Source organism: Heloderma suspectum, chromosome 11 (assembly GCF_057233095.1).
Source record: "Heloderma suspectum isolate Gila_16-S chromosome 11, 16-S_ref, whole genome shotgun sequence".
NCBI classification, from domain to species: domain Eukaryota; kingdom Metazoa; phylum Chordata; class Lepidosauria; order Squamata; family Helodermatidae; genus Heloderma; species Heloderma suspectum.
Genome location: NC_139468.1, coordinates 23,291,681 through 23,314,829, shown reverse-complemented (window position 1 = coordinate 23,314,829; position 23,149 = coordinate 23,291,681). Strand labels below are relative to the sequence as shown.

Genomic DNA, 23,149 nt, shown 5'->3' with positions numbered 1-23,149 from the left:
AGCGCGGCGCCGGGAAGCCCGCACTGCGGTACTTCTCCTTAGAAATCCTCTCGCCTGGAGATACTGAGCACCCCGAAGCTGCGAACCCGCGGGGCGCTTTTCCCCTCATCGGGGCGCGGGATTATTTTATTGCACAAACCGTCTCTGACAAAAGAAGGGGGGGGGATTGGCGGAGGGATACAGGCATCGGTGGGCCGTACAGCGCAGGCGCAGATCCCGGAAGAAGGGCGTGGGAGCCGAGGCGAAAAAGGGAGCCGCCATGTTCTATCGCCGCTTCTTTCCCGCCTGAAGGGGAGGGAGCGGGAGGAGGGGAGCCGCCGCGGCGCTGAACGGCCATTTCTCTGAGGGAGTGGGTTTTTCTCACCCGTGGCGTTGCACGAGGCCTTCTCTTCAGAGGCATGAGTCATAAGATGCTCGCTGGGAATCGTAGTAGAATAATAATAATAAAGCTTCAATTCTATGCCCGCTTATCTGGGAGTGAGCCCTGCTGAACTTAATGGGAATTCTGGGTAGACATCCATAGGACTGCAGTTAAGTGTAGTAAGCTGCTTTCAGCGCATCCTATGTAAGCCCCATATGCCCACTTTTCTGGAAGTAAGCCCCCTGGAACCGAAGGGGACTTACGTCTGAGTAGACGTATAAAGCATTGCTCTGTTATTGTACTTGGGACAAATCCAAAAGCAACAATTTCATTATGCCTAATGAATTATGCATTGGGGGGGAAAGACCTGTTGAAGTCAGTGGAACTTAACTGTAAGTAAAATGAACATACTTCTTGGGCCCATTTCAGCAAAACACACAATTCCCCAGAATTCCCTTGCCCTCTGCAAGAGTAATGCTGACAGTGATTTCTTTCAAGTCCTCATCCCAAGAGATGGTAAATAGGTGCTAGACTTGCAACATTCACTGGGTTTTGTGTGTGTAATTGCGGTTTATGTAAACTTCACCCACCATCAGTAAGCTCCTTTCCTACAAGACCCAGAATGCTTTGTGGTCACGTGATAGCAGTGTGCTCTATAACTAAACTAGAATTTCCTGAACGACGACGACAACAACAGAATTTCCTGCAGGGTTAAGGGAGTGCAGGCTGCAAGCAAAGGGGAGGAAAATAAAGGGTGTTTCAAAAAGATGGACCCAATTTGAAATTGCTCTATCTCTGCAACCACGAACCGCCCATGAATGAAACTTACTACTTGAAAGGGTGGGGCATAGAGTTTCAAATGATTACCGCTAGATGCCTCTCTCAGCGCACAAACAGCCCCCAGCCTCAGTCATTCGCAAGATGGCAACCCCGCAACACAAGGCATTTTGCGTTCTGCAGTCCAGCAAGACTGAATCCGTAATTGCGGTGCAGCGTGCGTTTCAACGGCGTTTTGGCATTGATCCACCAATGCCAAAGAGCATTCGTCATTGGTACTGACAATTTGAGGAAACAGGCTGTTTATGTAAGGGGAAAAGAGCACAGGGCGACCACGCACTTCAGAGGAAAAGGTGAGAAGAATTCAAGAGTTTTCAGCATAGCCTGCACAAGTCCACTCGTTGTGCCACCCGAGAACTTGCAGTATCTCATACGACTGTCTGGCATGTGTTAAGGCGACGTTTAATCATGAGGCCATACCGGTTGCAGTTGGTACAGGCTCTTCGTGCAGGTGACAAAGGAAAGCGTGTAGAATTTAGTGATGCGGTGTTACAGAACATGGAGAACGACAGCTTCTTACCGCGTTTGATTTTTAGTGATGAAGCAACGTTTCATCTAAGTGGTAAAGTTAACCGTCACAATGTGCGCATATGGGGATTACGGAATCCACATGAAACGATAGAGAATGAGCATAATTCCCCGAAAGTGAACGTGTTTTGTGCCATTTCTCAAAAGCTTTATGGCCCTTTCTTTTTCAAGGGAAACACAGTTACAGGGCAAACATATCTCGAAATGCTGCAGAACTGGCTCTTTCCACAACTTAATGAAGATTTCAATGACTTAATTTTTCAGCAAGATGGCGCACCGCCACAGGGGCACCTGCAGGTTCGACGTTTTCTAAATGACACACTGCCTCAATGTTGGATAGGCCGCACGGGACCCCAAGACTTGGCGCTATACTCTTGGCCCCCAAGATCTCCAGACATTACACCCTGCGACTTTTTCTTGTGGGGATATGTCAAAGAACGTGTTTTTGTGCCACCATTAGCGACTAATCTGGATGACCTCAAAAACAGAATCACGCCAGCGGTGACTTCAGTGGAAAAAAACACTCTGAGAGGCATTTGGGACAAATTCAACTATCGTCTCAGTATTGTCCATACAGCAGGTAGAGGGCACATAGAGCATTTATTAAATGGTTAGTAAAACTTGATAACTCATTAAACCGTTTGTAACTTTTGGTGTAATTGTAACATGTTGCCATCGTGAAATATACTGCTTTGAAATTGGGTCTATCATTTTGAAACACCCTGTATTACATGGCAATGTCCATATACAAGGATTCAAGCAGGCAGTTTAAAGAGAGATCCACAGGTGTCAGGATAACACTGTGAAGGTACTTCTGAGAACTCCCTCATTATGGCTGGTATGACTATATTCCCATGAGTTATGGCAGTGTAGATACTTCTTTATCCCAGCCTATTAACTGTCTAGGAGATGCGGCTGTAATATGAAATTAATGAAACTGCGCCATGTATTATCAGATATTATATTACTAATAAGTTCTTGTTTTTCTTGCAGATAGCCTATTGGTGACAAAACAATGGAACAATTTGAAGATGAAAGGAGGTGCAGCACTCACAGTGAATCATCAAGGACACTACCTGTAGGTCATCTACTTGAGGTACAGACCTATGAATCCTGGTTAACTTCCCATGAAGCTGCTCAAGTGAGAAAGCATGCCCCATTACTTAACATAACAAAAGACTTTGGAGATATGCAAATACCTGCCTTATTTGATTATAAAGATCGTAGGGCCACATTCACCAAGACAAGGCTATTGGACAGGCTAAAGCAGAAAGAAGAGGAGATCTTGAGTCATGAGGCTGGAAGCTGGAACTTTCCACCATGAACATGAACCTGAAATACCACCACCTGCTAAGAAAAGACAGAGTGCTACCAACTGCTACCATGCAGGGACCCTAACAAAACAAAACATTACACAATGTGGAAGCATCAAGACTGGAATATGGAGAAGGCGTTTGGAGCAGGACTCAAGGAAGGGACATTGGAGATCATCTAGTCTAACCCTCTGCTCAATGCAGGATCTGTCAGCATTCCTGACAGGTGGACATCCAGCCTCTACTTAAATTAAGGGTGCAGAATCTCTTTCAGCCGGAGGGTTGAATCCCATTTGGAAGAAGCTCTCAGGGGCTGCATTCCAGTAGCGGGTGGGGTCAAGAAACCCCAAATACTGGCATATTGTAGCTTTAAGCTCTTACTTCCAGTAACTAAGCCTTAGACTAACTTCAACCTTCTAGTATGTGGAAGAAACTGCACAAAAGTCAGGAAAGCACCAAACAATTGTGGTGGTTGGTGGAAAGAGGGTGGGGGAAGGGGAACTGGTGTGGCCTTCTGGGGAACTCAGAGGCTTGGATTTGGCCCCTGGGCTGAGGGTTTCCATCCCTGCTATATGTTGGTGGGGGGGTGAGCATTGCCCACTCTTCCCCACATTATAATGCCCAGTGCTTTCATCTCTCAAAATGGTTTTGTTTAGCTTTTTTTCTCACTGGTTTCCAGTGGAAACTTCCACCTTGGAATTGCTTAGCTTAACACTTTAGCACATGTGGTGCGGGCAGGTGGAGCTGGTTCAGTTCTTGACATCTCCAGTTTTTCAAAGGATCTTGGGTATCAGGGCTAGGAGTGGGAGGGACCCATGCCGAAGAGTAGGGGTAGATGAGTGTCTCAGTTTTGGCTTCATTCAGTTTCTAATCTTGAATTTGGTTTGTCCTGAACTTTGTCCAAAAATTGAATCTTTTTTAAGTCCACCTGAAAATTCATATTCATTTTTGTGTGCATTTCTACTAACATGTGCATTTTTGTGCAGAGTCTTGCCTAATATACACATTTTTAGAAACAGTTCTTCAATGTTTTTACTAACATATTTTTGTGTGCATATTTCTCTAATATATGTGTTTTTATACCGGGGGGGGGGGGGGGGTTGGAGAACTCCCCTGCAAAATTCAAATAGAATTTCAAAGGATAGCTGAGATTTGGTTCATGTATTGGTTCAAATGTGCAAAATGACTCAAGGACACAAAGTCCTGTTGGCAGGGGCTGGAAGCTTGAATCCAGAGGTGGGATCTAGTAGCCAGTCATTCACTGGAAGGAGAGTCTGCCAGCATCTCAGGCCATGTTTGATCAACTACGAGATAACAGAGTGCGTGGGATGGGGAGATTTAAGCCTTCTCTTTCCAGCTGCAATATTGGTGAAAATCACCTTCAATTAACATTAGGAAAAACCTTTTTTTCTGACCTACCTGCAGGGTTATTGTGAGGGTAAAAAGAATAACTACATTGTCCTAAGCTCTTTGGGAGAAGGGTGGAATAAAAATGTAATAAAATAATTTACTTCTTAAATTGATGCCATTGTTTTATAATAACAGCTGTCTCATTGTAACCAGTGTATCTGTTTTTGTTGATCACATAATGTAATGCTCTAAAATACTTGACCAGATCTCTTCTGACAAGTTGGATGCTCAATCCTAATCTCTTGGCTTGTATGTCTGCAGATATTTTTTTCTATCACAGTATTGTGCTTTTTCCTACCAATTGTTTTATGTTAATATATTTACTCTAGAAATATACACATGTTCCAAGTTGGAAGCTAGAAAGCTTTAAGTATATGATAAGCTTTTCATTGCACCCACCTGATCTTGTTCTTAACAGCATATGGCTTCCTGTTGCAAACTGCTTTGCGCTCACATAGCATGCTATGTAGTCTGGAGAGCTCCTGCTTTCATGGAAGGGGTGGGAGTTATATATCTCATTACTATTCCACCTTTCCAAAGAGCATGGGGAAATTGTTATTTATTTGAAGTATTTATAGGCTGCTTTCAAAGCAGCATACACAGTAGAGACTATTCATAGGTAGATTAGAGCCTGGAGTGGGCAACTTCTGGGTGTTGGGAGAAGTACACGTTGCAGTGTGGTGCCAGTGGTTCTAGTGAAATCCTGTTTTTTCCTCACAAGACACATGAAAGCAAAGCAAAGGTGCATGTTCCTCACATGCCTTATTTTGGAGCAGGGGTGGGAAACTTGTGCACCTCCAGGTGTTTTGGCCTATAACTCCCATCAGCCCTAGCCAGCGGTAAGGAATGATGGGAATTGTAAACCAAAACAGCTGGAGAGTCACAACTTGTGCAACTGTTTTAGAGAAATTAGTTTTTTGGTATTGCTGTAGTAACAAACTAGGTGATGGTGGGGCCACTGTGTGTTGCCCACTCCAGGATTAGAGTCTCAGCATGTCACATTGGTATAAATTATAAGACAGCATTCTGGCATCATAGATATAAACTAACAATTAGAAGCTACAGCTCAAAATCAATTAGTGTGGAATACTTCAAGGGAAAGTGGTCCAGAAGTGATACATTTTAAGGCACATTTGAAAGCCTGTACTTCAGAACCCAAGTGTAATTTGTTAGAAAAGTTCCGCAGCCATGGCACCACCACCAAAAATGCCCTGCCTCTTATGACCACCAACTTAAGTGATCTTACCAGTGGCCTGGTATGCATAGAAGCAGGACCTCCAATGCTGATCTTAAAGTACACATGTAGATGTGTGAAGGCAATCCTTCAGCTAGGCTGGTCCCAAGGTGCTTATGTCTTTAAAGGTTAACACCAGAACTTTGAATTGGGCACAGAAATGTGCTGGTAGCCAGTTAACTGCTGCAAAATTGGTGTTATATATTCTGACTATGGACCCCATCCGCATATAGGCAGACACATTTTGCACTGATAAGAGTTTTCTGAACCATTTTCTAAGGCAGCCCCATGTAAAGGTTATTATGCCAGTCCAACTTGGAGGTAGTATATAGGTGACCACTGCTACTCTCAGCAATGAGTCCAGGAGCTCTCCCAAGCTATGAATCTGGTCCTTTAAAGAGTGCCATCACATTCAGGATGAGTTTCAGGTCTAACTCATAGTATTTCCATTTTGTCTGGATTAAGTTTCATCTTGTTCACACTCATTCAAATACTGCTTCCAGACATTGCATACCCTCCCTGGGCTTTGAAGGTAGAATGAGGTAAAGTTGCATGTCATCTGCGTGTTGGTGGCATGCCAGCCCAAACCTCTGAATATCCTCTCAGTGGCTTCAGATATCTGTTAAAGAGTATGTAAGACAAAATGGAACCCTGAGGCACCCCATGGGCCAAAGGCTATAGGATGGAACAGAGCTCCTTTAGCGCTACCCCCGAGACCAACCCATCCAGGAAGGTTTGGAGCCACTATAACACTGTGCTGCTTAAGAACCCAGAAGGGATACTGTGATCAATGGTATCAAAATTCATGGAGACTGGGTGAGGCACACCCAGTTAACTCCATAACTGAATGCCATTTTGAACCTGTATGTCAAAAATTCACCTCCAGGCCTAACATTGGTCCTTGTACCACATTAAGTCAAAAGCCCCACTAGACACCCACAGCTAGTTACACAATTAATTTAGACTGCAGCCACACATGATTGTGCACATCACAATGCATGGACAGAACTTTTGCCTATGCAATTTCCTCTGCCTCCATTCCAGCAGAAACCCAACCCATTCATGCAAAGGAATGTGTATGAGGATCAGGTCACTCCATTCAAGTGGACAGAGAAGGGAAAGGAGCTGTGTGTGTGTGTATTAAAGCACTGGGCATGACAGCATGAACATTTTTCGCTGTAAATGTTTTCTTTAGCGTTTAGAGCTATTTGTTATTGAAAACTGTACTAGTAAATGGAGCTTGAGGCATAACTTATAAAATTAGGGGTTTAAAATATTTGGACAAAATCTACTTTTGGAAAAGTTTCATGATCAATTTGGTTGAGTTACTATATCAGGTAAACTTAACTCCTGCAGTATCCCAGCCTATACTAAACTTGTCTCTTAGGTCTGGTTCCTGCAAATTGTAATAAATGGTTCTGAGAAAGGAGTGGAACACTCCCCCCTGATTTGTTCTCATTTCATTTCTCTTGGTTGTACTATTTTTTGTTTTAAAAAAACACAACAAAACAATAACTGTGGATTAGGTTAGATGACTTATACTAAAATACCAGTATGTTGCTGTCTGATGTGATACCCTGCATTTTTTCTTTCTACACAAGCTATTCAGTTGATACATTGGTTGCTTTATTTTATTACATTTTAACTCTGTCTTGTCATTTTTACTCTGTCTTTTACATGGTCTCCCCACTTCTTTTATCCTCACAAGTATCCTGCGAGGTAGGTTACACTGAGAGAGAGTGTAAGCTCACTTAGTGAGCTTCATGGTTGAGTAGGATTTGCACGCAAGTGGCCCCGGCCTGAGTCCAAAAGTATCCACTATAACTACAGTGAACAAACTAAGAGGGCAGGTCCGAAGAAGGGGGTTGGGGAGAGGTACTACCTACATGTTGAAGGCTGCAAATTTCTTCAGACTCTTGCCGATTGGCTCCATGTTCACATTAGACATGAAAGGGAACAAAGGGCAACCTGCCATGGATCAGTCACTGGCACTGAAGTGTAATCTGTTCCATGAGGCATTGCTGTCAAGAAAGAACAGAGATTGCTCTTCATGACCTGGATGAGATCTCTCTAATGTGACAGAGATCTTAGAGACACCTGCCAAATTTTGAAGCATATTGTTTATTATTCATGCCTCCATTGTTCCTGCAGATGTTTCAGCAAAGAGACATAGGTGCAACTGTTTGTAGGACTGGGGGCTTAGTAGGAGGGCAACATTTACGTTGTTGGAGCTGAACACTTTGTTATTATGTTGCTAATGCTCCTTCCAACCTGGTCAAATACAGCACAATAAGGGAGTTTTTTCTTGACAATACAAAATTGATTCAAAAGCTGGAACTTACTAAACAAGATTAGCTGAAAATTATACAATGTTTATTACTCTGAAACCTATGGGCAGACTGTCCCGGGTAAGTTCTTTTTTAAAGAGCTAAGCAGAACATCTTTGTAGTGCTTTTATCTTACCATAGTGTAAATTAATAGAAATACCTTGCATTTGACTTTACAGCCCAAGATACTTTAAAAGAGACTAATGATGTGCATTGTGAATTACTGCTATAAATGGTGTGTAAAATAGGTGCTTCATTTATTTGCACCTTGACTATACCTGTTTACTTGTAAGCAACCCTTATTGATTTAAGTGGAATTTCCAAGAAGGGCTGCAGTGAAGAGCACACTTACTAGGAAGTAAGTCCCACTGAATTCAGTTCACTGACTTACAAGTAAACATGCATACAGGCTGATGCCATGTAAGTTTAGGATTGTAGCGTAATGCTAGTAGGGGCAAGGTCTGCCAGCTGCCCTTGCTGAAAAATAGCTTTCCCATATTTCATACTATCAGCTAACCCACAGCCCAGAGCTCCATTGGTGGTGGTGGTTGGTTCTACAGCTGCTGAATGTGAAAATATCACATAATAAAAAGTTTGCCCAATCTAAGAACACATATACAAACACTCGCATATGTATCTATTATTAATCAGAAATGTGTTCTTAAACAGCTATTAAAACAGTTTGTTCTCACACATTTGTGTGGAACTGTGTCAATCTAGGCTGCTTTTCTAATCACTATGCTCTAAAGCATGGGTAGAGAATATGGGGCCCGTGGACACTAATGTTGCCCCCAGACACCATCATTGGTGCCCACTGAAACACCCTACTCCCCCCAATTTTTATTTTAAAAAATATTTTCTTGCAGCTGGGATTGCTTCAAAGCAAAGTGGGAACCTCTAGCTGCTGCCATCTAAATTTCCCGTGAATGCCACCGGACAGGTTAGTTGTCCTTTGTGATTAGCCATGTTTCCCCATGGTAGCCATTTTATGAATGTGCCCAGGAAAGTTTCCAAATGTGCTCATGGGCCCCAAAGGTTGCCTACTGATGCTGTAAAGTTATTCTTCATTTATATAAAATGCTTATAACATCCAGAACATTTAATTTTTATTTATTTTTTTAAATCTCATGTGGTACAACTTGCTAAATCTAAATGTGCCCATCAATTTACTATACTCTGGAGCAGAGTAGCCATTATTTTTATGACACTGCATGTCTAAATATTTTGCGTTGGATCCAGATTTAGTCATGCTTAAGAGTAGACCCACTGATTATGATTAACATAAGTGCCGTTGATTTCAATGGGTTTATTCAAAGTATGAATAAATCTGGATCCCTAATCCATAGTCTACATTAGATTTGCTAAATGTTACAAACAGACCCTTGTTTTATAGTGACCTAGGATAGTACCATCCTGTAACAAACTATCCTAGGAGGTGATATTTCATTAGGAGACCCTAGGCAAAGAATTCTATAACATGCTTTGCATCTGCCTGTACAAGCATGACTTTATCTGATATAGCCTGGACATAGTTTCTCTGTATTTCAGGTTTTACTTATATAGTATGAATAACTGTGGTGATATATAATTTTATGACACTGTTATGGTAAAGTGATATTAATTTCTTCCATGAGAAAGATCAACTTGTAAGAATAAACTCTGTGTTTCACCATAAATAATGTTGCTGATTGCAAATAAAACTGGTACAGAATGGCCTCTCCATTCTAGAACTATTCTGGTGTCTAACATTGCCCTGTAATCTTTATTTGGGGTTAGATTACTTAGCTAGCCTTAGCTTATGCAGCCTTGTAGTGAGGAGACAAGATAAAATGAGTTGAGGACACCCAGCTTTCCGTTCCACTGCAGTCCACAAGACTCCTACAATGAAAATAGCACAAGGCTTGTGCATCCAGTTAAAAATCCCACTATAGCCCTCTTATGGATTCCACCACTCCCTCCAGTTTCCCCACTGACTTTGCTATTCAAGGCTAGCCTATTTCTTACATTACACAGGGCAAATTTGCATTTGTCACCATGTATACTCAACAAGCAGCCACAGCCAATCCCCGCTGTACTGTTGAGTATAGGTGTCAGTGGTGTAGTGGTAAATTTTGAAGTGCAAGGGTTCATCATGACAGTTCCCATAGCCACACCCCTAAGGAGAGTCCAAAAATTTCCGGCAGCTGTGGTGGTGATCCCTATCAAACCAGATCTAGCAGTTTTCATCTCCATCAGGAGTAGGTCTTTTGTAGAGCTAATGGCTCTGAATTGCCCAGTCAAGACCAAGCCACCCCAAAATACTTTGCATTACAACAGCGATAGCTCACAACAATATATTGTTGCTGAGAAAATTCATTCCCCCACCCTCCTGCTGTGAGGATTGCAGCTATGCTCAGAAGGAACAAGGAATTCTGAATGACTGGACGCTGTGTCCCTGCAAGCCCTGGTTCCAATACACCACAGATAACTGCAAACACATGTTTATTGTATTCATACTTGACATTTATAGGGGTACATTTTAAAAAAATTATTTCATTCAGTGTCTATAGACTCCCTTTCAGGGTTACCCCTTCCAGGGTTGTTCACAATGGATTACAGCATAGGACAAATCATAAAATCATAATGGAAGACATGGGCAGAGCAAGCTAAAGTGGGGCTGTGGAAGAGAAGAGTGGTGGATCCACTGCCGCATCCCAAGCTCTGGTGGCTCATGCCAGCTAGGAGAGAATATTGGGAGGGGGTTTCCCCTCGGGGGGGTTCCCCTCCCTTCCTCTATGCCAGCTTCAGGCTGGCGTAGCTGAGCGGCCCAACAATTAGGCCCATTGGGGGATCCAAAGCCAATGGCACCCTGCCCCTGCACTGTCCTGATTTGGGGCTTTCTGCTACTGCTGGCAGGAGAACCACCAGTGATGGCTTTTGGCCCAGGGCACAACAGGGATCTCTGCTGTAGCACAGCATTCACACAACACCAGGGGAGGGCAAGTTGTGGCCCTCCAGATATTTTGGCCTACAACTCCCATGATTCCTCACTGTTGGCTAGGCTGGCTAGGGCTGATTGGAGTTATAAGCAAAAACGTATGGAGGGCCACAAGTTGCCCACCCCTGCCCAACACCGTTGGAGCTTCTCTCGCTGGGGGAGGCTGTTGGGAGAGCCACCTCCACTACATCCTAACCCCCTCCAGCCATCAACAACAGGGGCTTCAGATTCCACTGTAACATAACGAAAGATATATCAGCAGTTACTAAATACTGTATCAGCAGAATAAAACAGTCTAAATATAAAAAAGAAACAGCAGAAACTGAAAACTAGAACAGCAGGAGTTAAATGCCAGGCATTAAATATCAATTAAAAGCAGCATGGAACAAAACAAGTCTTCAAAGCCCATTTAAAAATCATCAGTGTAATGTCCATACATACCTCTCTTGGGAGGAAGTTCCATAAACATGGGGCCATCACTGAAAAGGCCCTGTCTCTATGCCCATCAGTCTAATACTTCTTAGTGGCAGGACCACAAGTAGGGCCTCAGAGGCCGATCTTAAAGCCCAGGTGTACACCTAAAAATGTAATGTGTGAAGAAGCCCATAATGAAACTTGGAAAAGAACACAGATGTTCCCACTTCTAAATATGTTTACTAAAAAAAAAAGGTCCAACTGAATTCTGTAGCCATTCGTATTAAGCATGCTTAGGTTTGGAGCCTTTGTGTTCAGTGCAAAATGTTTTACAATCTTCTCCAACTTTCCTATGAGGTGGTGGGCCCTACTGAAAATTCTGGACAAGCTTCCAGAACTTCTGGAGTACTGAAAACTAGAATATCTTCATTGGTTCCTGCAAGCAGTTCAGATCTCCTCTGGTTATTTTGCAACACTGGAATTGAAAGAGAAACCAGTATGTCCGCAATTTGAAAATGTACACAATATGGACAGTTCAGCCATTTACCATGTTAGTACAACATAACAAGTTGCTCTGGTTTTATCTTTGCTGGTTTGGATTGGGATGTTGTAATGTTGCTCTTTTACTTTTAATGTATTTTATGTGTGTTTCAAATTGGCTTTATGATGATATTGTTTTAAAATGCATTTATACTAGTTTGGTTGTATGTAAGCTGCTTTGCTGAGGCTATTTAACTGGAAAAGTGAGATATAAATACATATGACATTAAAGGCTTTATTATGGACAAGTATATTTTATGTATTTATTTATTAATAATACTTGCATACCACTTAATAGGATAAAATCTCTAAGTTGTTTACATATAAAAATACTAAAATTCACTGTTTAAACGACACTATTAATAAATCTACAATATCAAAACTAAATAAAAGAAACTATGCAAAAAACAGTAAAATAGAGCATCAGCATGATGGTCAGTTATAAGCCAGAGAAAGCCTGTGTAAACAAGTACATTTTGCAGTGTAACCATGGCTATCCACTAACAACATTTTATTTTAATTATTGGAGTGCTGGAAAACAGCTCTGTGGTGGGTAACCACTTATCTCACACAGCAATTTCAATTTTCAGAGCGAAGGAAGACAAAAAAAAGCAACACCATATTTCTATAAAGCAACATAAAGCATAACTGATGCTGCCCTTTGCTGCTTGAAGCTTTTTTTTTCTCATAGTTTTGAACTAGACAGAGGCAGTGATTGAAGTTTCTGCGGACACGCAATTCTGTCTTCACAAGAGAACAGATGGATGAAACTGCGTCCAAAATACGATGCTTCCCACTTCTAATGAGCTCCCCAAAAACAGAAATAACAGCTGAAAATCTGGTGGGTCCTTATACTACAGGGGTAGGCAACATGTGGGCCTTCAGATGTTTTGGCCTACAACTCCCATGATCCCTCACCATTGGCTACACTGGCTAGGGCTGATGAGAGTCGTTAAGCCAAAATATTTGGAGGGCCACAAGTTGCCTACCCCTGCCTTAAAGCACAGAACAGCCTTCCCCAACCTGGTGCCATCCATCTGTTTTGGACTACAACTCCCAACAACTATTGGCAATGATGGCTGGGGCTGATGGGAACGGAAGTGCAAAACATCTGGAGGGCACCAGGTTGGAGAAGGCTATCCTAGACTAACATTTACTGGCTGCCATCATCCAACACCCCCTGGCGAAGGGGCTTGCGTAACTCAGTGAAGCCATAAGCTATGGCACACCTAGACAGCATAGTAAGAAGCAGAGACATCACCTTGCCGACAAAGGTCCGTCTAATCAAAGCTATGGTTTTCCCAGTAGGAACGTATGGCTGTGAGAGCTGGACTATAAGGAAGGCTGAGTGCCGAAGAACTGATGCTTTCGAACTGTGGTGCTGGAGAAGACTCTTACGAGTGCCCTGGACTGCAAGGAGGTCAAATCAGTCCATCCTAAAGGAAATCAACCCTGAGTGCTCCTTGGAAGGACAGATAATGAAGCTGAAGCTCCAATATTTTGGCCACCTAATGCGAAGAGAAAACTCTCTGGAAAAGACACTGATGCTGGGAAAGACCGAAGGCAAAAGGAGAAGGGGACGGCAGAGGATGAGATGGCTAGATAGCATCACCGATGCAATGAATATGGGCTTGAGCACGCTCCGGGAGAGAGCAGAGGACAGGAAGGCCTGGCGTGCCATGGTCCGTGGGGTCACGAAGAGTCGGACACGACTGAACGGCTGAGCAACAACAACAATCATCCAACACGCGCTTTCCAGGGAGTAATCCCCATTGGACAAAGCAGTCATTCCTTCTGAGTAAACAAGCATAGCGTTGCCCATTAAAATGTGTATTACACAGCTTTCTCCGCCCTGGTGTCCTCCGGATAATTTAGGACAACTCCCAGCATTCCTGACCATTGGCCGTCCTGGCTGGGGCTGATGGGAGTTGAAGTCCCGAACGTCTTGGGGGGGGGGCGCTAGGTTGGGGAAGGCTGGAATACGCTTTCGTGGTCCCAGAACCGCCTCCGTTGAACACAGGACCCATCTATAAAATATGAATTGCTGAAGGCGCGGCCACCTTTGAAGGCGCGGCCAGGCGTCCCGAACGCGCCGTCCCCTCTGATGTAATCCGGGGCCACCTCGCCCCCGAACCAGCCGCCGCCGCCGCCGCCCCTGTCCATCCGGCTCCCTCACAAGCGCCGACCGACGCCCGCAGCCCAACCCCTTCCCGAGGCAGGCCGCGGAGGGGGAGCTGTCCCCGCCCACCGGGCCGCCGCTCCGCCTCAACCCAGTTCCGCCTCGGAGGCGAGCGGCGGCCTGCTCGCCTGTCCCTCGGCGGCCTCAGCGCCTCAGGCAGGACATGGGCCTGCCTCGGCTCGCCAGGAGGAGGAGGCGGCGGCTGCGAGGCGGTGAGTGCCGAGGGCCAACGGCCGCGGGGCTCGGCTCGGCTCGGCTCGGCTGGGCTGGGCGCGGGCGGGGGGCCCGGAAGGCCTGACGGAAGAGAAGCGGCCTCTCGGGTTACCTCAGCGCGGCCCCGAAAGTGGGCGGCCGCCGGGCTCTGGTGGGGAGAACTTCGCTGCTGGGGAATGGCGAGCAGGAGACGCCGGCGCCGGGGGCTCTGGCGGGCTCCGCTCTTCCCGGCTGGCCCGGGGAGGTGGGGCGCGCGGAGGGGCCTCGGCGGGCCTGTCAGGGCAGGAGCGGCGCGCGCGCGCGCGCTGGAGGCCCGGCGGCGAGGTAGGACTGGGGGGCAGCCGTGAAGCGGCGGGAGGCGTTAGGAGGGCGGGCGAGGCGAGGCGAGGGAGGGAGGTCGATGCGGCCTAGAGAAGGCGGAGTGGAAAGCGGGGCGCCGTGGGCCCTTTCGCCTGATGCCCCTGCAGCGACGTTCAGACGTGACCTTGGCGAGTCCCCCAGGGCCTGTTTCCACACGTTACACAGCAGACGCAAGTTTTAAACGCCGAGGGCGCGCTCGATGGGGGCGCTGAAGCCGATCCCTGGCTGATAAGCGCTCCGGGCCGATAGACGTGTTGTTCGAATGCTTGTTTGTCACATTCACACTTAAAAAAGGGGGGCGGGGGGGGGAAGTCTGTGCCGAGAAGACAAAGGAACGAAGATGTACACCTGAAAAAGAAGAGTGTGCCAGGGCCCTGGGAAGTTGTCTGCAGTAGGCCTCTTTGGTGCCGCTTCACACGTGATGGAACTCGCACACGGGGCTAACTTCCGTGTGGAAGTTATCCGTATCCCGCGTGTAGAGATGGTCACGTGCCGCTGCGTCGTGAGAAGTTGCAAGTGGCACCTGCTTCCCATCGCGTGCACTTGTGCGCGTCTAGAACCTTCATTTGTGAACCTTCATTTGTGACAGGCTGTGCGCAGGAAAGTAATAGAAATTCCGACCTGGAAGCGGTTCAGTCAGACAGCTGTTTTAATGTTTTAATATTGTGATTTATGGCAGGCTTGTCTCCCAGACTTTCCCGTACACATTGTTGGTGAGTTTGGGATGAGCGTAAGTGGACACTGTTAAGTAATTATTATGCCATGGGTATTTGAGAGAGTACTTCTTGACTGTTCCTAACGTTCTAGGGCAGGAGTACACGGTGCTGTGTGCTCACTCAGGAGAGCCATGGTCGATGGAGCTGTAGGAATATGCTGGACTTAAGATTATATCTAGTGGCAACCGTATAAATAGTATCAAAGCATAAACTAGCCAGGAGAAAGGTAGGTGATGGATTGGTTACATGTATACTTTGCCACAGCAAATGGTTAACTGATGGTATCCCGCCTACCGCATGCACTGCTGTTTGTGTGTGTGGCTATAATAGCTACATTAGATTTGCCAACAGCTTCTCCCTCAGTCATATGATTTTGGAAGTGGCAGTATACTTGGGGAATATAGTAACTGTATCCCTGCTTTCCTCCTCCTACATAGTGCATGTTAAATCACATTACATGTGTGAACACTGGTTGAAATCTGCCCAGGGAACATTAGTTATTGGGTGGATTAGAACTGTACTAAGTAAAATAAACACAAGAAGTAAATGTTAAGAGCATTATTCTACCACACACTGTTTTAACACATGCAAGCTATTTCCACTCTAGCAGGTTGTGATGAGAAGACCAGCAATGTCCAGGTGCATTACAGCATTACATCTGTATTACAGCCAGTCATTATAAGATCCATATAATTGGTGCCTGAATATTCTTGTTTTCCAGTTCCCTCCCCATCCCTTTTTTCTTTTGTGTCATGTCTTATTTAGATTGTAAGCCTGAGGGCAAGGACTGCATTGTTCTCATAGATTTGTAAGCCACTTTGGGAGCCATTCTGACCAAAGTACAGGTTATAAATGCTTTAAATAACTACATAATAAATAAAATGCATACAAAAGGCCTTAGTAATTCTCCTTCATAAAATCACATTGTCAGATTATAAGGTATCCAGTGTAAAATTCTTATCTACTTGTGTGCAGGATAAATCAAGATGTGTTATTTATTTATTTCATTTCATTTCTTTACCTCCCAACAGCCAAAGCTGTCTGGGTGGTTCACAAAAATGAACCATTAAACTGAGTTAATTTAACTCAAATTAAATTAATAATTGATTAATTAATAACTCAAAATAAAATGTTACTCTGGTTGTCTATAGAGAAGTCACAGGATCTATCTTGCATAAATAAATAAATATTTGGACCAAAATAACCACGTGTTTAAAATATTGTGTGAGTATATTGAGATTTTTATGCTACTAAAAATCTCATGGTAATATTTGTAAATATTTGTACTAGAAAATATTGTGATAATATGGGACATAACATAGATATAGAATAAAAATCATTTAGGTATTGGAGAGTGTAAACAATAGGGGGAAATGGCATCCAGTTTGGTAAACTGTAAAACTGCAGACATGTACTGTGTCTTTTTAATATTTGTACAGCACCTAGAAAACTTTAGGTGCTTTATCAATAAATTAATAACCATAGGCTGTTAGGATCTCTGCAATAGTTTAGCTTAACATGGACAGTGTTGCAGAAATGCATGACAAAGTTGTGTTAAAATTGGGTAGTATTAGGATTGGTGATTTTGAATGATGGATAATCTTAATCTTCAGTTAAACTGAGACATTTATTTATTCAATGTATATGATGCCTTTCAATCAAGAAAATGGTGCTCAAGGATACTTTTGGTTATGTCTAATCCTGTCATAGTAAATAAAAATAGCTTTTAACAAGTATGGTAATTAGTAAATAGGTGCTTTACATTTTTCAGCCTCAAACCTATGTACACATTTCAGAGAAAGGGTACAGTCAATATCCAATCAAAGGCAATCACAAAATGTTTATTGATTTTGGACCTGGGTTGTTCACTTGTTTCCTAATGATGCTCTTTATTCATAATGTGATCCAGCTAGAGTTGTTTTCCAGGAATAAATGCTGTTGCAAGATAGTCCTATTCAAAGGACAGAGTTTGTGCACAGTTCTGTTCTATAATCTTACAGTAGCGTTTATTTATTCAAAGAATGTTAAATTGTTTTTTAAGAAACCCAAGAACCCATTGCTGCTCTTAAAAAATGGAAAGAAATAAGTTTCTGCAATTGACTGAGTCTGAACAAATTATAGTTTAATATTCTCAATCTTGCATAGATCCCATTATTTCAGAGGAATTATTTATTCTTGTTCTTTAAAAATGTCAATGCTATTTATAGAGCACTTTGGTACCTATTGTGAGAGACTCATGGGTCTCTTGTACATTCTTTCTTCCTCTGGCACGAGCACAGATACATAAGGGGGAGGTGGGGTGGCAGCATGCGTGATTTGCACGCCCCTTATTATAGTTATAGCAGGAATGTTCATAGAACCAGAGCCTGGGAAAAAGCTGTTTGGTTTTTGTGAAATGTGTGTTGCAGACAGAAAATAGTTAATGTAGAAGTGAGTAAAAGAGTTTGTGGGGGAAGGGGAATGTATTCATAGAAAATGTTCACTGTTTATCTGCTGACCAAATTATTAGACATGGTACTTCGCATTTCACAATAAAGCTGACACAAATATAGTAAAGATGCAAGCAGCAATAGAATGAGTCCAAATATTGCTTACTCATATCCTTAGTAAACATGGAAGTCTATTATTGAGAAATAGAAGAGGTCATTAAATTACCTCTAAAATTTCAACTGGTGCAATGCTAGCCAATCTGTAAAACTCTTGTGTTCCTAAGTATCTGAAAACCCCAGTAACAGTAACATCACATGAATAAAGCTTATAGGTCTGCTCTGTGAAATTTTTAAAAAATACTAGATTCTATATATGATCCACAAGAAATAGTTCCTCATATTAAGTGGATGCTTTTGGAAGAAATGATGGGTTGTGAAGCAGGTAGTTGTTGGAGTTCACTTAGCCTCTAGCTATGTTGAATGGGGGTTGGTGTGCAGTTCACAGGCATTTTGAAGAGGGAGCAATCCTGTGGCCACTAGACACTGTCTAGAGGGCCATAGGATTTTTTGGTTTCTGGGAACTGAGGGCAGCACCAGGGCTCCAACCAGGGTTCCCAGAAACCACACTCCCCACCCCCTTGTAGCCAACGCGGTTCTTTCTGCACCAGCTTCTTCTCCATGCTCAGAAACGGAATGCAGAGAGGGCTAAAAGGGGTGGTCCCGTGGGTGGGTCAGGGACTGAAGGAGCCACTTTATGAGGCTTCCTATGCTTTGCATGGCCTCTCCCCTCTGACTCCAAAGTTCATGGCTAGATGCTCGTAATCGCATGTCTAGCTGAAAATGCAGGGCAGCAGGAGCACAGAGGCAATGATCGCCTCTGTGCTCCGGCCTCCCTGCATTGGATAGGTGTCAGCCTCCAAGTTTGGAGGCTGACGTCTGTCTCCATAGGATTGCACCCTAAAGTATTTGTTCAGTGTGCCAATTTAAGGAGAAATCGGCTGGGTTCACACAACACAACAAGCCAGAGTACGGGTTGAATACAAGTTGTCGTTGAACGGTGGGTTGTTGAATTATGTGTTATGTTGTGTGAACCCAATTGTACTAAGAAACCATGGTTTGTTAACCACCAATAACCCACAGTTCAGAACCCAACAACAAACCATGGGTTCTTTTGGTAGGTTATTTGTGATTAACAAACCATGGTTTGTTAGTGCAGCTGCTTCCACACAACAACCCACAAGCTGCAGCATGTCAACCAAACCCAGTCAATTTGTTCAGTTGTAGGGCAACAAATCATAGATTAACCATGGTTTAAATAAGCCAAGGGTTAATATGTGTGAACAAGGTCATTGAGTTAGCGATTGAAGTTGGAAGTTTCCTGTAAAATAGTGACTAGAAATATTGCACAGTCAAAGACTTGTTTAAAAAAGTCTACAGAGAATTTAGCTGATTTTCTCCCACACTATGGATTACTAATAAAGCCTTTGTGTCCTGGAAACTTTAAGGCTTTTCTAAATATATCTTCAAGGTTCAACATGTTATGTAATTTTTATTCTTCACCACGTAAGCAGCACCTTGTAATTAGTCTTTGCTGACATTAAATGCAGTATTACATTCTGAATACAGAGAGAAAATCCTTTTTAAAAAGTATTGTACCTATAATATTACTAAGGGCTACGAATACCTACTAAAAGTAAAGACCTGCATGTATCAGTGAGTGCATTCAGCCAGTTCACTATGTGCAGAGAATGTGACTGCAAAGCAATCAGTTATACTGTTGTGACAATGGAATGCATGTGTATGGAATATCTCTCCACTCTGATTATTGGAGAAAACAGCTTATCACTATGGAAGATAATCTTGTTCATATTTCAGTATGTTTTCTGAAAGGTAGTTATTACAATACACATAAAATTCATGCCTAGAAATGAAGACAGATAAATGTTTCGGAATGAAATAGGGCTGAATTCCCATCTTCAACAATAAGTTTGTCTTTTGTGCTATTGCCAGTGTTGTGTTTCTGTACTAATGTTTTCAGTCCTTGTGTAAGCAGATATTTAGAAAATGGTCAAAGATTTGTCTTCGTATTTACTATTAAGATCTGTTTCAAATCTTTATTTTTCAGAAAGCAACCACTGTTGATCAGTAATTTAAAGACCTATATTGACCTTTTGAGAAGACATATCTGTAAACATGCCTGCTGTGGCATCTGTACCTAAAGACCTATACCTCTGCACTTCACTGAAAGATCTTAATAAAAAGACAGAAATAAAACCTGAGAAAACCAGTACTAAGAGGTATGGATATTTGCTTAGTTGACATAGCCACCATCTTGTTTCCCAGAATTAATTCTGGGGGGGGGGGGGGGATGTTCTAAAAGATACTGTGCTGTGTACACACAGCTAAAACAATTCTCATGTTAAAAAAGTACTATGTCATTAACTTCTCTGGTTAATAAGTTCTAGCAGTAATCAGTGTTCTGTTGCTTATAATGCACTTCTCAGCAAATACTAATTCTTAACCTTTTTATAATAAAGCTGTTAATTTATCAATCTAACTTGAACATTTGCATCACTTCCCCTGTGAAACGCAGCTACATCCGAGTTGAAACATAATGCCTGTTAATTTTTTACAAGTAGATTTGAGCTATGGTCAGTGCGTGTTGGAAAGTAATCCATCACCTATGCAATTTCCAGGTTGGAGTTTTAGCATTCATATTACAGCTGAAAGTATAAAGCAGTTGGATTGCTTTTTTCCCCTATCATGTGCATAGATGTTCGTAGCAAGCCAGCAGTTTGCTAAAAAAAACTCAGTGAGAGTTGATTAGACACTTCTGATTAGACATGCATAGGATTGCACTGTTAATGTTTAAAGACGAATACTTCCTTCAGATAAGCAACATACTGCTGAGCACTTTTTGCAGCACTAGCAGGAAATAATTTAACAAAATTAGCTAACAAAATAAAACTGAAAAAATTAGCTTGTTTATATACATTCGTGCTTCAAGGCAGATTTTGTTTGGAGGCAGAAGTTCTGTTTATATGCTGTCTATATTGGTGAAGATTAAATAAACCTTTGTGATATTTAATTCTTTACTTCAATTTCAAGTTATGTACAGAGTGCCCTTAAGATATTCAAAGCAGCCGAGGAGTGCCGGTTGGACAGAGATGAAGAGAAAGCATATGTACTTTACATGAAGTATGTGACTGTGTATAATCTTATTAAAAAGAGGCCCGATTTCAAACAGCAACAAGTATGTATCCAGTTACCAGTGTCTTTATGTACATTTAGATTGTAAGTATTGTGCCTGAAGATTTGAGGTGCAATTGAGAGAACTAAATGAAGTACTAAGTAAGTGAATAATACTATTCAGACTTATTTGAAGAAAATCTCAACTTCTGAAAATTTCCTTCAGTGGTGATCCCTTTAAAAGTCTCTTTTTGATAATATATCTGTCATATGCATTTGGGCAAATAAGCTATGTATATGCTAATAGTTCAGCTTATTACCCAATTTTATTTATTTATTTAAAACATTTGTAGCCTGCCCTATATCATTAAGATCTCAGGGCGGCATACAGATAGAATCAGTTTAAACAGTATAAAATAATAAATAATTTAAACAGGTAAAAACATATTAAACCATGGACAAGCTAATACTAATTAAAATCTAAAACAATAAGGCAGTTAAAACAATGTGCTACTTTAGGGAATGCATTTAGCACTCAAAGTCTTTGGTAAATTTTATTACTCCCTTTCTACCACAATGTTGCTGTGTGGGTTTTTTGTTAATGTACCCAGTGTTTCTTGGTCTAATTGCACCATGATAAAGAAATGGGCAAGGACAGGGGTGGGAGAAACTCCATTTCAAGGCCATTGCCATGGCTGAGGGCAGGAAATGAGAAGTTTGCCTCAGGCAAGGATTGTGAGTTCTCCCCTTCATTTCAGAGCTGCCTCTATACCAGGGAAGAGACAAATTGCAAAGGGTGCAGGACACAGAATAATGGGCTCAAGCTACAGGAAGCTAGATTCCGGCTGAACATCAGGAAAAACCTCCTGACTGTTAGAGCAATACGACAATGGAACCAATTACCTGGGAAGGTGGTGGGTTCTCCCACACTGGAGGCATTCAAGACGAGGCTGGACAGCCATCTGTCAGGGATGCTTTGATTTGGATTCCGGCATTGAGCAGGGGGTTGGACTCAGTGGTCTTGCAGGCCCCTTCCTATTGTTCTATGATTCTATGTTAGTGTGTGTGTGTCCGGCTGTTCATTACAGCACAATCTGGCTTTCCAGTCCCAATCTGTAACTTTCTGCCATAGAAGTGAAGGCAGCAATTCCCCTCTATGGGAGAAAATAAACCACTTCCCCCAGGGACACCAGTGGGGCAAATGTGCACCTGACACTGCGTAGCCCTAGCCGATGGCAGTAACCTATTATTACTGGCAATGACGGTGGAGGTGCAGTTGTCTCTGCTCCTCCAGTACAGAAAATATTTGAGAACAAATTCCGAAGAAGACTCTGATATTAGAAATTAGGCAACTATTAGAAATCAGAGCTCATGAGAGCACTCACTTCAAATTCAGATTGCAACTATCAATGATTCATCTGTGATATATTGCCAAAGTTGTAATTACTAATGAATGTTTTCTGTGTACATTGGGCAATAGTACTACCACAGTATGAAATGGTTTGATGCTTCTTGTAATTTCAGGATTACTTTCATTCAATACTTGGACCTACGAACATCAAAAAGGCTATTGAAGAAGCTGAAAGACTTTCAGAAAGTCTTAAACTCAGGTATGCCAATAGATGGATTTAAGTAATGTGCAGTTGGTGATTAAAATCTCTCTAAGAGGGAGGAAGAGTGCTTTAAAACTACATTGATTAATCCATTGTAGAAGCAGATGAAATCGTTTCCCTAATTTTCTTCATCAAGAAACATTGGATTCCCATTACTCAAACCCCAGTTACTGACATTTTCTTTGAGGATTCAATATATTTCTTGTGTTTACATAGTCATGTGTAAAGATCACTTATATTCATGCTTATCGGAGGTAGGCAACCTGGTGCTCTCCCAGTGCTTTGCACTCTAATTCTCATAAGCCCCAATCAGCATGGCCAATAGTCAGGGATTATGGGAGTTGTAGTCGAAAACTTCTGGAGGGCACCAGGTTGCCTACTCCCAATCCAAAGCATTTTGGGTGCTCAGATAACCTATTCCAACAAAATAGATTGCACTCTGCAATTCTGTATTTATGTGTAAAATATTTTAAATGATGGGTCTTAAATTTTTGTCAACTTTAGGTTAG

At 42.7% G+C, this 23,149-nt stretch overlaps 1 protein-coding gene, 1 long non-coding RNA gene and 1 pseudogene across 6 annotated transcripts in view; 2 read left to right on the top strand and 1 right to left on the bottom strand.

The window, feature by feature from the left end:
• The first annotated feature begins 1,143 nt into the window (after nucleotides 1–1,143).
• Nucleotides 1,144–4,811, top strand: LOC146337149 (uncharacterized; annotated as a pseudogene). The gene is made up of 2 exons (XR_014785370.1): nucleotides 1,144–2,306; nucleotides 2,720–4,811. The product of XR_014785370.1 is annotated as an uncharacterized LOC146337149 (transcript).
• LOC146337148 (uncharacterized) lies at nucleotides 4,133–14,142 on the bottom strand. The gene is made up of 3 exons (XR_014785371.1): nucleotides 14,002–14,142; nucleotides 11,429–11,565; nucleotides 4,133–7,704 (listed from the first exon to the last, which is right to left on the bottom strand). It is a non-coding gene; the product is annotated as an uncharacterized LOC146337148 (long non-coding RNA).
• A 61-nt stretch (nucleotides 14,143–14,203) lies between these two features.
• Nucleotides 14,204–23,149, top strand: part of USP8 (ubiquitin specific peptidase 8) — a 35,454-nt gene continuing 26,508 nt past the window's right edge. For 2 of the 4 annotated variants that reach the window (XM_084817196.1, XM_084817193.1), the window contains exons 1-4: nucleotides 14,204–14,332; nucleotides 19,964–20,135; nucleotides 20,947–21,091; nucleotides 22,552–22,637. In XM_084817196.1, the coding sequence (XP_084673322.1) occupies nucleotides 20,032–20,135; nucleotides 20,947–21,091; nucleotides 22,552–22,637 (335 nt within the window). In that variant the 5' untranslated portion in view covers nucleotides 14,204–14,332; nucleotides 19,964–20,031. Of the gene's footprint in view, nucleotides 14,658–19,963; nucleotides 20,136–20,946; nucleotides 21,092–22,551; nucleotides 22,638–23,149 lie in introns of all 4 variants that reach the window. The other 2 variants (XM_084817197.1, XM_084817195.1) reach the window with 2 other exon arrangements.